At 42.3% G+C, this 13,989-nt stretch overlaps 1 protein-coding gene across 7 annotated transcripts in view; it reads right to left on the bottom strand.

Moving 5' to 3' along the window:
• Positions 1 to 13,989, bottom strand: part of FRMD4B (FERM domain containing 4B) — a 340,426-nt gene that overhangs the window by 113,849 nt on the left and 212,588 nt on the right. For all 7 annotated transcript variants that reach the window (XM_057554765.1, XM_057554763.1, XM_057554764.1 and 4 more), the window contains 2 exons: positions 12,257 to 12,322; positions 10,008 to 10,102 (listed from right to left, as the gene is read on the bottom strand). In XM_057554765.1, coding sequence (XP_057410748.1) covers positions 10,008 to 10,102; positions 12,257 to 12,322 — 161 coding nt within the window. The remainder of the gene's footprint in view (positions 1 to 10,007; positions 10,103 to 12,256; positions 12,323 to 13,989) is intronic.

Here is a 13,989-nt window from a genome sequence, read left to right as displayed (position 1 = left end):
GAGTGTTCCTCCCTCTGCTATATTTTGGAAGAGTTTGAGAAGGATTGGTGTTAGCTCTTCTCTAAATGTTTGATAGAATTCACCTGTGAGGCCATCTGGTCCTGGGCTTTTGTCTGTTGGAAGATTTTTAATCACAGTCTCAATTTCAGTGCTTGTGATTGGTCTGTTCATATTTTCTATTTCTTCCTGTTCAGTCTTGGAAGGTTGTGCTTTTCTAAGAATTTGCCCATTTCTTCCAGGTTGTCCATTTTATTGGCATAGAGTTGCTTGTAGTAATCTCTCATGATCCTTGTATTTCTGCAGTGTCAGTTGTTACTTCTCCTTTTTCATTTCTAATTCTATTGATTTGAGTCTTCTCCCTTTTTTTCTTGATGAGTCTGGCTAATGGTTTATCAATTTTGTTTATCTTCTCAAAGAACCAGCTGTTAGTTTTATTGATATTTGCTATTGTTTCCTTCATTTCTTTTTCATTTATTTCTGATCTGATCTTTATGATTTCTTTCCTTCTGCTAACTTTGGGGCTTTTTTGTTCTTCTTTCTCTAATTGCTTTAGGTGTAAGGTTAGGTTGTTTATTTGAGATGTTTCTTGTTTCTTAAGGTAGGATTGGATTGCTATAAACTTCCCTCTTAGAACTGCTTTTGCTGCAGCGCATAGATTTTGGGTGATCGTGTTTTCATTGTCATTTGTTTCTAGGTATTTTTTGGTTTCCTCTTTGATTTCTTCAGTGATCTCTTGATTATTAAGTAGTGTATTGTTTAGCCTCCATGTCTTTGTATTTTTTACAGATCTTTTCCTGTAATTGATATCTAGTCTCATAGTGTTGTGCTCAGAAAAGATACTTGATACGATTTCAATTTTCTTAAATTTACCAAGGCTTGATTTGTGACCCCAGATATCATCTATTCTGGAGAATGTTCCATGAGCACTTGAGAAGAAAGTGTATTCTGTTGTTTTTGGATGGAATGTCCTATAAATATCAATTAAGTCCATCTTGTTTAATGTATCATTTAAAGCTTGTGTTTCCTTATTTATTTTCATTTTGGATGATCTGTCCATTAGTGAAAGTGGGGTGTTAAAGTCCCCTACTATGATTGTGTTACTGTCAATTTCCCCTTTTATGGCTGTAAGCATTTGCCTTAGGTATCGAGGTGCTCCTATGTTGGGTGCATAAATATTTACAATTGTTATATCTTCTTCTTGGATTGATCCCTTGATCATTATGTAGTGTCCTTCTTTGTCTCTTGTAAGAGTCTTTGTTTTAAAGCCTATTTTACCTGATATGAGAATTGCTACCCCAGCTTTCTTCTGATTTCCATTTGCATGGAATATCTTTTTCCATCCCCTCACTTTCCATCTGTATGTGTCCCTAGGTCTGAAGTGGGTCTCTTGTAGACAGCATATATACGGGTCTTGTTTTTGTATCCATTCAGCCAGTCTATGTCTTTTGGTGGGAGCATTTAATCCATTTACATTTAAGGTAATTATCGATATGTATGTTCCTATTGCCATTTTCTTAATTGTTTTGGGTTTGTTATTGTAGGTCTTTTCCTTCTCTGTGTTTCCTGCCTAGAGGAGTTCCTTTAGCATTTGTTGTAAAGCTGGTTTGGTGGTGCTGAACTCTCTCAGCTTTTGCTTGTCTGTAAAGGTTTTACTTTCTCTGTCGAATCTGAATGAGATCCTTGCTGGGTAGAGTAATCTTGGTTGTAGGTTTTTCCCTTTCATCACTTTAAATATGTCCTGCCACTCCCTTCTGACTTGCAGAGTTTCTGCTGAAAGATCAGGTGTTAACCTTATGGGGATTCCCTTGTATGTTATTTGTTGTTTTTCCCTTGCTGCTTTTAATATTTTTTCTTTGCATTTAATTTTTGATAGTTTGATTAATATGTGTCTTGGCGTGTTTCTCCTTGGATTTATCCTGTATGGGACTCTCTTCACTTCCTGGACTTGATTAACTATTTCCTTTCCCATATTAGGGAAGTTTTCAACTCTAATCTCTTTAAATATTTTCTCAATCCCTTTCTTTTCCTCTTCTTCTTCTGGGACCCCTATAATTTGAATGTTGGTGCGTTTAATGTTGTCCAAGAGGTCTCTGATTCTGTCCTCAATTCTTTTCATTCTTTTTTCTTTATTCTGCTCTGCAGTAGTTATTTCCACTATTTTATCTTCCAGGTCACTTATCCGTTCTTCTGCCTCATTTATTCTGCTATTCATTCCTTCTAGATAAGTTTTAATTTCATTTATTGTGTTGTTCATCATTGTTTGTTTGCTCTTTAGTTCTTCTAGGTCCTTGTTAAACATTTCTTGTATTTTCTCCATTCTATTTCCAAGATTTTGGATCATCTTTACTATCGTTATTCTGAATTCTTTTTCAGGTAGACTGCCTATTTCCTCTTCATTTGCTTGGTCTGGTGGGTTTTTACCTTGCTCCTTCATCTGCTGTGTGTTTCTCTGTCTTCTTATTTTGCTTAACTTGCTGTGTTTGGGGTCTCCTTTTAGCAGGCTGCAGGTTCGTAGTTCCTGTTGTTTTTGGTGTCTGTCCCCAGTGGCTAAGGTTGGTTCAGTGGGTTGTGCAGGCTTCCTGGTGGAGGGGACTGCTGCCTGTGTTCTGGTGGATGAGTCTGGATCTTGTCTTTCTGGTAGGCAGGTCCACGTCTGGTGGTGTGTTTTGGGGTGTCTGTGGCCTTATTATGATTTTAGGCAGCCTCTCTGCTAATGGGTGGGGTTGTGTTCATGTCTTGCTAGTTGTTTGGCATAGGGTGTCCAGCAGTGTTGCTTGCTGGTCGTTGAGTGGAGCTGGGTCTTGGCGTTGAGATGGAGATCTCTGGGAGATTTTCGCCGTTTGATATTATGTGGAGCTGGGAGGTCTCTTGTGGACCAGTGTCCTGAAGTTGGCTCTCTCACTTCAGAGGCACAGCCCTGACGCCTGGCTGGAGCACCAAGAGCCTTTCATCCACACGGCTCAGAATAAAAGGGAGAAAAAATAGAAAGAAAGAAAGAAAGAAGATAAGATAAAATAAAATAAAGTTATTAAAATTAAAAATAAATTATTAAGAAAAAATTTTTAAAAAGTAATAAAAAAAAAAACGGACAGACAGAACCCTAGGACAAATGGTAAAAGCAAAAGTATACAGACAAAATCACACACAGAAGCATACACATACACACTCACAAAAAGAGAAAAAGGGAAAAAATATATATATATCTTTGCTCCCAAAGTCCACCTCCTCAATTTGGGATGATTCGTTGTCTATTCAGGTACCACAGATGCAGGTACATCAAGTTGATTGTGGAGATTTAATCCGCTGCTTCTGAGGCTGCTGGGAGAAATTTCCCTTTCCCTTCTTTGTTCACACAGCTCCCGGGGTTCAGCTTTGGATTTGGACCTGCCTCTGCCTGTAGGCCGCCTGAGGGCATCTGTTCTTTGCTCACACAGAACGGGGTTAAAGGAGCAGCTGAGTCGGGGGCTCTGGCTCACTCAGGCCGGGGGGAGGGAGGGGTGCGCATGCGGGGCGAGCCTACGGTGGCCGAGGCCGGCGTGACGTTGCAGCAGCCTGAGGCGCGCCGTGCGTTCTCCCGGGGAAGTTGTCCCCGGATCACCGGAGCCTGGCAGTGGCGGGCTGCCCCGGCTCCTGGGAGGGGCGGTGTGGAGAGTGACCTGTGCTCGCACACAGGCCTCTTGGTGGCGGCAGCAGCAGCCTTAGCATCTCATGCCCGTCTCTGGTGTCCTCACTGATAGCCGCGGCTCGCGCCCGTCTCTGGAGCTCGTTTAGGTGGTGCTCTGAATCCCCTCTCCTCACGTACCCCGAAACAATGGTGTCTTGCTTCTTCGGCAGCTGCAGACTTTTCCCCGGACTCCCTCCCGGCTAGCTGTGGCGCACTAGCCCCCTTCAGGCTGTGTTCACGCCACCAGCCCCAGTCCTCTCCCTGCAATCCGACCTCCGAAGCCGGAGCCTCAGCTCCCAGCCCCCGCCTGCCCCGGCGGCTGAGCAGACAAGCCTCTCGGGCTGTTGAGTGCTGCTCGGCGCCGATCCTCTGTGCGGGAATCTCTCGGCTTTGCCCTCTGCACCCCTGTGGCTGCGCTCTCCTCCATGGCTCCGAAGCTTCCCCGCCGCCACCCCCATCTCTGCCCGCGAAGGGGCTTCCTAGTGTGTGGAAACCTTTCCTCCTTCACAACTCCCTCCCGCTGGTGCAGGTCCCGTCCCTATTCTTTTGTCTCTGTTTTTTCTTTTCATTTGCCCAACCCGGGTACGTGGGGAGTTTCTTGCCTTTTGGGAGGTCTGAGGTCTTCTGCCAGCGTTCAGTAGGTGTTCTGAAGGAGTTGTTCCACATGTAGATGTATTTCTGATGTATTTGTGGGGAGGAAGGTGATCTCCACGTCTTACTCTTCCGCCATCTTGAAGCTCCTCCTTCTGAATCAGCTTTTATAATAACTTTTGGCTTGATTTCTGTCATTTACCAGTCTTTTTTAAAATTTATTTTTTATTTTGTCACTTACTAGTTTTAACATAGGAAAAAAGTGTGTCTTTATTTCTGTAATTATTAGATGAGACTTCCAATAACTGTCTCTAGCTTTCCTTGTAGGAATATTATCAAGATAAATAAGTTGATATAAGTGACATAAGGAAAGGTTCATAGAATTACTGCTTTTGTGGGTAAAAAATATATAAGGATAGGGGACTAGAAGTTAAAAGATTCTTACACTGTATTTGATCAAGTTTAGGATGGCACTGATTTGAAGACATACCCCAATTTCACAGATGCTCAAATGTATGTCTGAAATACATTAAGTATTGTATAGTATTCAAAAGTTTTCTTAGAGAAAATGAGACTAATTTTGAATTGTCTTTTTTGCTTTTACTTAGGAAGATGTGGCATCATTTAAGAAGCATAATGTATATTTACATGAACTTGTGTGAAATGATGTCCAAGAATGCAGCAAGTTGTATAATAACATGTAGAGCATAAATCAGTTATATTAACCACAGAAGACACTCAAATACTATTATATATTTATGAAAATTCTTAGAATTCTTAGATACACTTCTGGAGGGATACAGAGCAAATTGCTACAATCAAAAGACAGCAGCCTCTGGGGCTTCCCTGGTGGCGCAGTGGTTGAGAATCTGCCTGCTAATGCAGGAGACACGGGTTCGAGCCCTGGTCTGGGAAGATCCCACATGCCACGGAGCGGCTGGGCCCGTGAGCCACAGCTGCTGAGCCTGCGCGTCTGGAGCCTGTGCCCCGCAACGGGAGGGGCCGCGATAGTGAAAGGCCCGCGCACCGCGATGAAGAGCGGTCCCCGCACCGCGATGAAGAGTGGCCCCCACTTGCCGCAACTAGAGAAAGCCCTTGCACGAACCGAAGACCCAGCACAGCCAAAAATAAATAAATTAATTAATTAAATAAATAAATTAAAAAAAAAAAAAAAAAAAAAAGACAGCAGCCTCAACTATGATATTAAGTGTTTTTATAAGAAGATATTCATGTAAAAGTAATACAAAAATAAGTTTTTAGAAAAGAAAAATTAGAAATTAGATTTTTAAAAATCTACCCATAATTTCACCAACAGGATGAAGTTAGAATATCAAAAATGTGAAAATTACCCTTAACTCTATCATTGAGATATATTCCAGGTTAACATGCTGTTTTCTAGCCTTTGAGAGTAAAATGAGATCAAAAAGCACTTATTCCTTATAACCTACTTTTCTCAAGTTTTTCCATCAGCAAATGGGACAGATCTAATCAATACCTAAAAAGACAGTTGAATTTACACATTCACCTCTATCAGCTGTGTTAGCCCACTATGAAGCAAGCGTCCTTTTTGGCTAGAATTGTATCAGTCAAAGGTCGATCATCTCAGGCCCACCGGATGGAACGCTGATCAAAAATCCCAATTGTGTTGTGAAACCTATTTGTTATTTCTGAATAAACAAAGCTCATCCAGCAAATCCTTTCAAAACAAGGAAAGGAAAAAAATGTCAAGTGGGAACCATTATGGGGGACAGAGTGCTGCCTTAGGAGGGTCGTGACTGCCCTCTAGGGGTAAAGACTCGCCCTGCACACAGAACACCAGAAGACACGTGGGCGTGAGCTTAGGAATTCTGTCCCCTCCCTCTAATAGGACCACGAGTTTGTTTTTGTTGGTCACCATCACTACTTTTATCATGTAACCGCGTGATTCCATTTTTCCATTTCTCTTCTTGGCCCGTGGAGTAGGATACAGACAGTGGCTAGTTTCATTGACAAAATGTCCCCTCCGCTTTGCGTTACTCTACTTGGAGAAGTTCACCAAAGGCAAAGAGCTGATGTGGCATCTAGGCTGGAAAATGCAATTCAGACAGCATCCTGGGAGGGAGTGGTTTTATGGGGGCGGGGGAAGGGGAGTGCCGAAAGAAAATACTTTCCAAAAATATTTACCAGACAAGAAAAAGAACTAAGCCTGTGACCAAGACATTCCAAGGAGACACCCTTTGACAGAAGCAATTTTCCAGACCTGTTCCCCGGAAAGGTGGAAATGGCCAATTCCCACTCCCCCCTCCAAGAGCCCAGCTCATACTTCTTCTAAAAATAAACACAGCTAGAGCCAGAAGACACCTTCTAAACTGATCATAATTCAAAAACAGACTCTGCTGTCATTTGCAGGGGAGTGCACGAAGGACATTTTGGAGCCAGGCTTCTTGGAAAGGCTATAAGCATTGACCGATGTCACTAAAGAAGACAGCTAGAGGAGGGACTTCAGTGAGACATTCTTCTTCCAACAGAGTATTTAGAAAGAAATCATCCCAAGGCACACGATGGGGAAAGCAGCCCAAGTCAGGAAAGGAAATCATTCATATTATGTATTCCTTACTTTCTGAAGAGAAGGTCCTACAGTCTGAACATTTGATGTATGCCCCCTCTGGTTACGTTCACCTGGGTTTGGAGCTTTCCCAAAAGCCTGCCATGTGGCCAGGACTCTTTTCCAGCCCACCATGAACCTTAGAGCCTGGGGACATTTGCAAGACCACAGTCATTAATCATGTCACTCCCCTGCAGAACATCCTTCAGGGGCCTTCGTGTGCCTTCTGCATCTACGGGACTCTCCGGGCTCACCTGTGTGTTTGTCCTTCTTATATCTTAATCCACGCTCAGGCCAGTTTCCTAGCCACTGGGCAGATGTACCGTGTTCATGACCATGTCCATGCACTGGTGCACAAAATGACTTTTCCCTGGAATGCCGGCTCCTCTCCCCACTACCTAAGGTCTAAGTGCCCTCCCAATTACCCTTCTGTGTGGCTTCCCACCCAAGTCCTCCTTCAGCCTCCTTCAGAACACACCTTCCTGCCATGACTACGAACAATAGGATGTTGTGTGCGTGGGCTCTGCATACCCTACCTGTTTAATAGTATAATACTATGACCCTATTATGTACCTTATATAGTACTTACTATTTTGGTGCCATTATTATGCCCACTGTACAGATGAGAAAACCTGAGTGTCAGAGATATTAAGTCTAAGATCTCATAGCTACCAAGCTTCTATGATGTCCACCCTGCCTCCCTCTCAACCTTTATCTTGTACCACTTTTCCTCTTACTCTCTCTATTGAAGACATACTGGCTTTTTTTTTTTCGTTCTCAAAAAAAACCCCAAAAAACCAAAGTCAAGCTTATTCTCACCTGAGAGTATTTCCACCCGCTTTAGTTAGAGATTAGATTAGTTGGGAAAGCCGCCCCGACTTCTGCAGAACTGGTTCTTGCTTTTTATTATACATCACCTTTTAGAAGCCGTCCTGGTCCACCCTGTCTAAAACTGCACCACCCCACCCCCGTTTTCTTGATCATGGCCTCTTGTTTCATGTTCTTCAAAGCACTTGTCATTTCTGGTATCTTCTCATTTATCTTCTTTTTTTTAATATTTATTTATTTATTTATTTTGGCTACCCTGGGTCTTAGTTGCAGCCTGCAGGACCTTTTAGTTGCAGCATGCAGACTCTTAGTTGTGGCATGTGGACTCTTTAGTTGTGGCATGCATGTGGGATCTAGTTCCCCATCCAGGGATCAAACCCGGGCCCCGTGCATTGGGAGCACAGAGTCTTACCCACTGGACCACCAGGGAAGTCCCTCATTTATCTATTTATTTACTTGTTCTACTGGAAGCTAGAACAAATGCCTTGCATTTAGTGGCACTCAAGAAATAACTGTTGAACGGATAAATTACTCTAATATTCATGATTTTAGCCTCTATTTTATGTGACCTTTCCCTAAATTGTAGTGTTTGTGTACTTACGGTTTTTACCATATAACTTAGCCATCACGTATTTATGGTTTTAAGTCAATGCTGTTTGCTGTGATTTCAGTCACATTCAGGTTCAACCTGTATGTGTGTGTTTAATCACTGATTCTCATGAACTGGTTTTGTCTTTCCAGCTAGAGCCTGTGCTCAGTGGACATCTGCATTTCCTATTTCATCCAGCAGAGGACTGATCAGACAAGGTCTCAAACCGTTGTTGAGTGAACAGATAATTTTGTGATTCAGGATGAAGTGGGTGATGTGGAGTACACTTTTTTCCTGCTTTGTTGAACTCCATTCAGGAAACATCTTGAGTCTGAAATCAAAGTTTTCAGGTTTTTCTATGTATCCTGACAACTCAGCTGTCTGGGTTTTTTTTGTTTTTTTTTTTGTTTGTTTTTTTTGCCCAGCCCAAGTCCTGAGCCAACTGGCATTTCCAGGAGGTCCTAAGCTTGCAGCCCACCAAGGCTGGAAGTAATCAGCAGATACAAAGTGTTAAAAACAAATTAACCCCTTCCTGAGGTAATTTTCTGCCTGGTTAATATGAAGAATGGAAAAACATTTAAACTGAGAGAGTTATGGAAAGAATGCTGGCTGGGTGGTTGGCCAATATATTTTGTGTCTGGAACACGTTTTCTTGAATTTTAATATTTGAAGAGCTCTTTGCAAATTATCCCATAAAGGAGAAGAAATCATTTAATATATCAAGCTGCATATAACGTAGGCAAGTCAGGCTGCCATAAAGCACACACACACACACACACATACACACACACATGCAGAAAAGAGCTGGTAAGACTAAACACCTTTGCTTACACGGAGCTTTAAATTCTTGTGAATTCATTGTTATATACCTGTCTCATTTCAGAGAGGATTTCAATTGTTAAAAATATACACAATATCCACGTTAGCATTAAAAATGTAAGTAAAAGAAAAAAAAATGAGGGTTACATAAAATGGGCCTAAGTGGAAGTTAGAAATTTCATCCAGCATTAAAGTATATACATATTTATTGGGTGGGCCACAAAATCGCCTTTAAACTTTCTTGCCACCAAATCCAAACATTAATTCAGTTTCAAGATATGAGTAGATGACACTTGCATTTCTATCCCTGATACGTAAGCTAAATAAGCAAGCACAACTGCATTCAAAGAAATGTGAAGACAGACTATCATCAAGAATAACAAACTCGGGCTTCCCTTGTGGCGCAGTGGTTGAGAGTCTGCCTGCCGATGCAGGGGACACAGGTTCGAGCCCTGGTCCGGGAAGATCCCACATGCCGCGGAGCAACTAGGCCCGTGAGCCACAACTACTGAGCCTGCGCGTCTGGAGCCTGTGCTCCGCAACGAGAGGCCGCAACAGTGAGAGGCCCGCGCACCGCGATGAGGAGTGGTCCCCGCTCGCCACAACTGGAGAAAGTTCTCGCACAGAAACGAAGAACCAACACAGTCAAAAATAAATAAATTAATTAATTAATTAAAAAAAAAAAAAAGAATAACAAACTCATTGCAACAAATTTCTAAGGCACCTGGGACAATGTTCTGAGTTCTTAGAATGATCAATATTCCCTTTCTTCTCCTTTTACCAGAGTTCTAAAGAAAAACCTGTATTAAAAAATCTTTAGCTAAGCAGGACATATTCTAATTCTTGGAGCATTCCCCTGCCCCTGCTTTTGCCAACTGAGAGTTATGCACATAGGTAACCCAGACAAAAGGTAAAAATATGAACACACTTACGTGTCATCTGTAAACGTGATTCCAAAATACTCCTTTTCTTTCAGGTTGAAATGCGAAGCCACGAGGTCCAGCAACTCTCTTGATAAAAGTTTGGGCTGTTAAGATAAAAATATGATTAGAAAGAATTTGGTCCCCTCTCTCTCTCTTACTGCTACCACTTTCCTCTATCCCAAACAGTTTAAAGCAGCCTTTGTTTGTTTGTTTTCGGATGCCCGTGCCCTTTTGCTGCTTAATCTACTATAGACCATTCTCTAAGGGGTTGGGAAGGGGAGGAAATGGGAACAGGAACATCACTGAGACCATCATTTTGATATATTTGCAATTCCGTCCAGCACCTTATTTTTTCCTCTAAAGTAAAAGTGTATTCACTAATGCATTGGTGTTTTTGGAAAAAATGTTATTTTATATATAGTATGGTGCTAGTGATCAAGACAAAGAATATTAAACACCGCCTAGGTCGTAGGAATAACTTGGTTTGGTGATGGTCAATAGAAGAGGCTCAAGACCCAAAGGCTCAAGACTCAGAGAGAACTAACAACAACAACAACAACACAATAATAATAATAGTGACTGTTTATTGTGCTGGACTCCTTCTACCTATTATTTCATTTTAATCCTTACAATGAGTCTATGAAGTAGGGGTTCTTGCCATTTTATAGATGAGCCAACAAAGGCCAAGAGCAGTCAAGCACCTTGCTTGATGTTCCAGTTAGTTACGGACCAGATTTGAACCCAGTTCTGCTCTGAATCCAAAGACTAAGCTTTTCACTTCTTTCCAGGGATGGAGTAATTGTATCCATTGTGCAGATCATCATCACCAGTACTTACTGGGCACCTCATTAGAGGAAGAATCTAGTCTATGAGCTTTTGGGAAGCACTGGCTCTGGTGGGAAGAAGCATGGTTTGGAATCAGCCAGAATGTCCAGAGTGAGAGCGGACGGTGGATTTGCAGAGACTGGGGAAGGAAAGGGGGATTTGCAGGGAGGCACTCTAGGTGGACTTCTTTTGAACTTTGAGCCACACATTTTAGGGCTCATTATGGTAGTTTGAGGGTTGGATGTTTGTTGTTGGGGAAGAAAGAACAGTCATGATAAAAAAAGAAGAAAGAAAAAAAGTTAAAGGAAAAGAAAAAAGAAAAGAAATAGAAATCTAGACCAAAAGGTCTACTCTGGTGAAACTATGGTTGATGTGCTATTTTCATTCTAATTGAAGCCTGTACACAGTGGGCTCGGCACAGCCTCAGAAAGGAGAAGAATTTAGGTTTGGTGAAGGGAGGATTCTAGCCACGGCTTTAGGTGTGGCTGTCATCAGGCCCTTCCACGATTTTTTAAGATTCTGGGTCCAGAGTGTTGGGTGAATAAAGAGAGAAGCATCAATAATTAAGATATCATCACTCATATAGTCCCATGTGTTTTACAGAGATTTCATTCACATATATAATCTAGTTTGATGTTTTTTTAATTATACTGAAGTATAGTTGATTTACAATGTTGTGTTAATTTCTACTGTATAGCAAATTGACTCAGTTATACATATACAGATATATATATATATATATATATATATATATGTATGTATATGCTTTTTTAATATTCTTTTCCACCATGGTTTATCACAGGATATTGAATATAGTTCCCTGTGCTATACAGTAGGACCTTGTTTATCCATCCTGTATCTGCTAGTTTGTATCTGCTAATCCCAAGCTCCCAAGCTCCCAAGCTGACTTGCAGACATAGAGAATAGACTTGTGGCTGCCAAGGGGGAGGGTGGGGGAGGGAAGGATTGGGAGCTTGGGATTAATCTAGTATGATTTTAACCATAATTTCTGAGAGGAATATTAGGCAATCTTAATCCCAGTTCACAGCTGTTGAAACTGGGTATTTAACTTGGACCATGCCATGTGACAGGAAAGTGGCAGAATGAAGAGTCTCAGCTCACAAAAACCCTTTCAGGGAAGCATTATGGTCTCCAGTTTACCAACAAGAGGTGATTCAGAGAAGTCAAGTCACTTGCCCAGGGTCACACAGCTACTGAGTGTCAAAGCTGATTGCAATCCAAGCATCTCTGAATCCTGTCACCAGTCTCTAGTTACTCTTAAATACAGCTAGGTTTCCTGGCTTTGAAGCTTTATCCCCACAAACAATCCTGTGTCACTGGCTCTGAGGCACAGATAAGCAAGCAGGCTGAACATAGGCCACAAGGCCTACAGAGGGAACCAGGATGGCTTGTCTCTGTGTGGCATCACCTACCTGAACCAGCAGCTCCAATCTCCTGTCATCCAGGAGGTGCACCTGGCAGTGCCTGCCTTCTGTCATCTGTGGAGACAAGACAGCAAGAGTGGCATCAGGCTGGGGCTGGCAGGCATAGCCTTCAACTTGATTTACCATTTCTTTCACGGGTGATGTGCTCAGCCTAAAAATGCCATCAGTTGAATTAATCAACAGGTTTGGTCATAAACACATTTATTATATGGCATCAGCTCTTGCATTTACTTTTATTTTTATTTATTTATTTATTTTTATTGTATATTTTTTGGCTGTGTTGGGTCTTTGTTGCTGCACGCGGGCTTTCTCTAGTTGCGGCAAGCGGGGGCTACTCTTCGTTGCGGTGCACGGGCTTCTCATTGCCGTGGCTTCTCTTGTCGCGGAGCACCGGCTCTAGGCGCGTGGGCTTCAGTAGTTGCGGCACGTGGGCTCAGTAGTTGCGGCGTGTGGGCTCAGTAGTTGTGCCTCGCGGGCTTAGTTGCTCTGCGGCATGTGGGATCTTCCCGGACCAGGGCTTGAAGCCGTGTCCCCTGCATTGGCAGGTGGATTCTTAACCACTGTACCACCAGGGAAGTCCCTATTTTAATTTTTTTAGCTCTTAGATTTAAAAGAAAAAAGAATGAAAAGCAAAGACCACTCAATATATTGAAAAAACAATACCTATACAACACACAAAATTATACTATGAAAAGCAGGTTTCCTTCCCAGAGGAAACTACTATACTTTTCCTTGAATCAATATTTTATTTTCCAAATGAAGATGGTTTTATTCATTGTTGTGTTTTAATAAACACAATACATGCATAATTATAGGATGAAAAACAAATGATACTAAAGTTAAAATGTAAAGTCTCCATTTTTGAAACTTTGGCCCTCCTTTGTAGTATTCATATCACTACCATAACTAACAGTTAAGAATAGTTGGGCTTCCCTGGTGGCGCAGTGGTTGAGAATCTGCCTGCTAATGCAGGGGACACGGGTTCGAGCCCTGGTCTGGGAAGATCCCACATGCCACGGAGCAGCTGGGCCCGTGAGCCACAATTGCTGAGCCTGCGCGTCTGGAGCCTGTGCCCCGCGACGGGAGGGGCCGCGATAGAGAAAGGCCTGCGCACCGCGATGAAGAGCGGTCCCCGCACCGCGATGAAGAGTGGCCCCCGCTTGCCGCAACTGGAGAAAGCCCTCGCACGAACCGAAGACCCAACACAGCCAAAAATAAATAAATAAATAAATAAATAAATAAATAAATAAAATCAAGTAAAAACTTTAAAAAAAAAAAAAAAAAAAAAAAAAAGAATAGTTAAGATAGGGAGTTCCCTGGTGGTCCAGTGGTTAAGAATCGGTCCTGCAATGCGGCAACACCGGTTCGATCTCTGGTCGGGGAACTAAGGTCCCACATGCCGCAGGGCAACTAAGCCAGCGCACCACAACTAGAGCAACTAGAGAGCCTGCGCACCGCAACTACTGAGCCCATGTGCTCTGGAGCCCGTGTGCCACAACTAATGAGCCCGTTTGCCCGCATGCCACAACTAGAGAGAAGCCCACGCACTGCAACAAAAGATCTCGCGTGCCACAACTAAAAAATAACAACGCAGCTAAAAAATAAATACTTAAAAAAAAAGAAGAGTTAAGACACCCAGTTAAGAACAATTCGATGTATAAATTACTAATTATATTTAATTTTTTATCACTTATAACTGCAATACTGGGAGATTACTCCTT

The sequence above is a fragment of the Balaenoptera acutorostrata genome, chromosome 10 (assembly GCF_949987535.1).
Source record: "Balaenoptera acutorostrata chromosome 10, mBalAcu1.1, whole genome shotgun sequence".
Taxonomy (NCBI): Eukaryota; Metazoa; Chordata; class Mammalia; order Artiodactyla; family Balaenopteridae; genus Balaenoptera; species Balaenoptera acutorostrata.
This window is presented reverse-complemented; position numbering and strand designations above follow the sequence as displayed.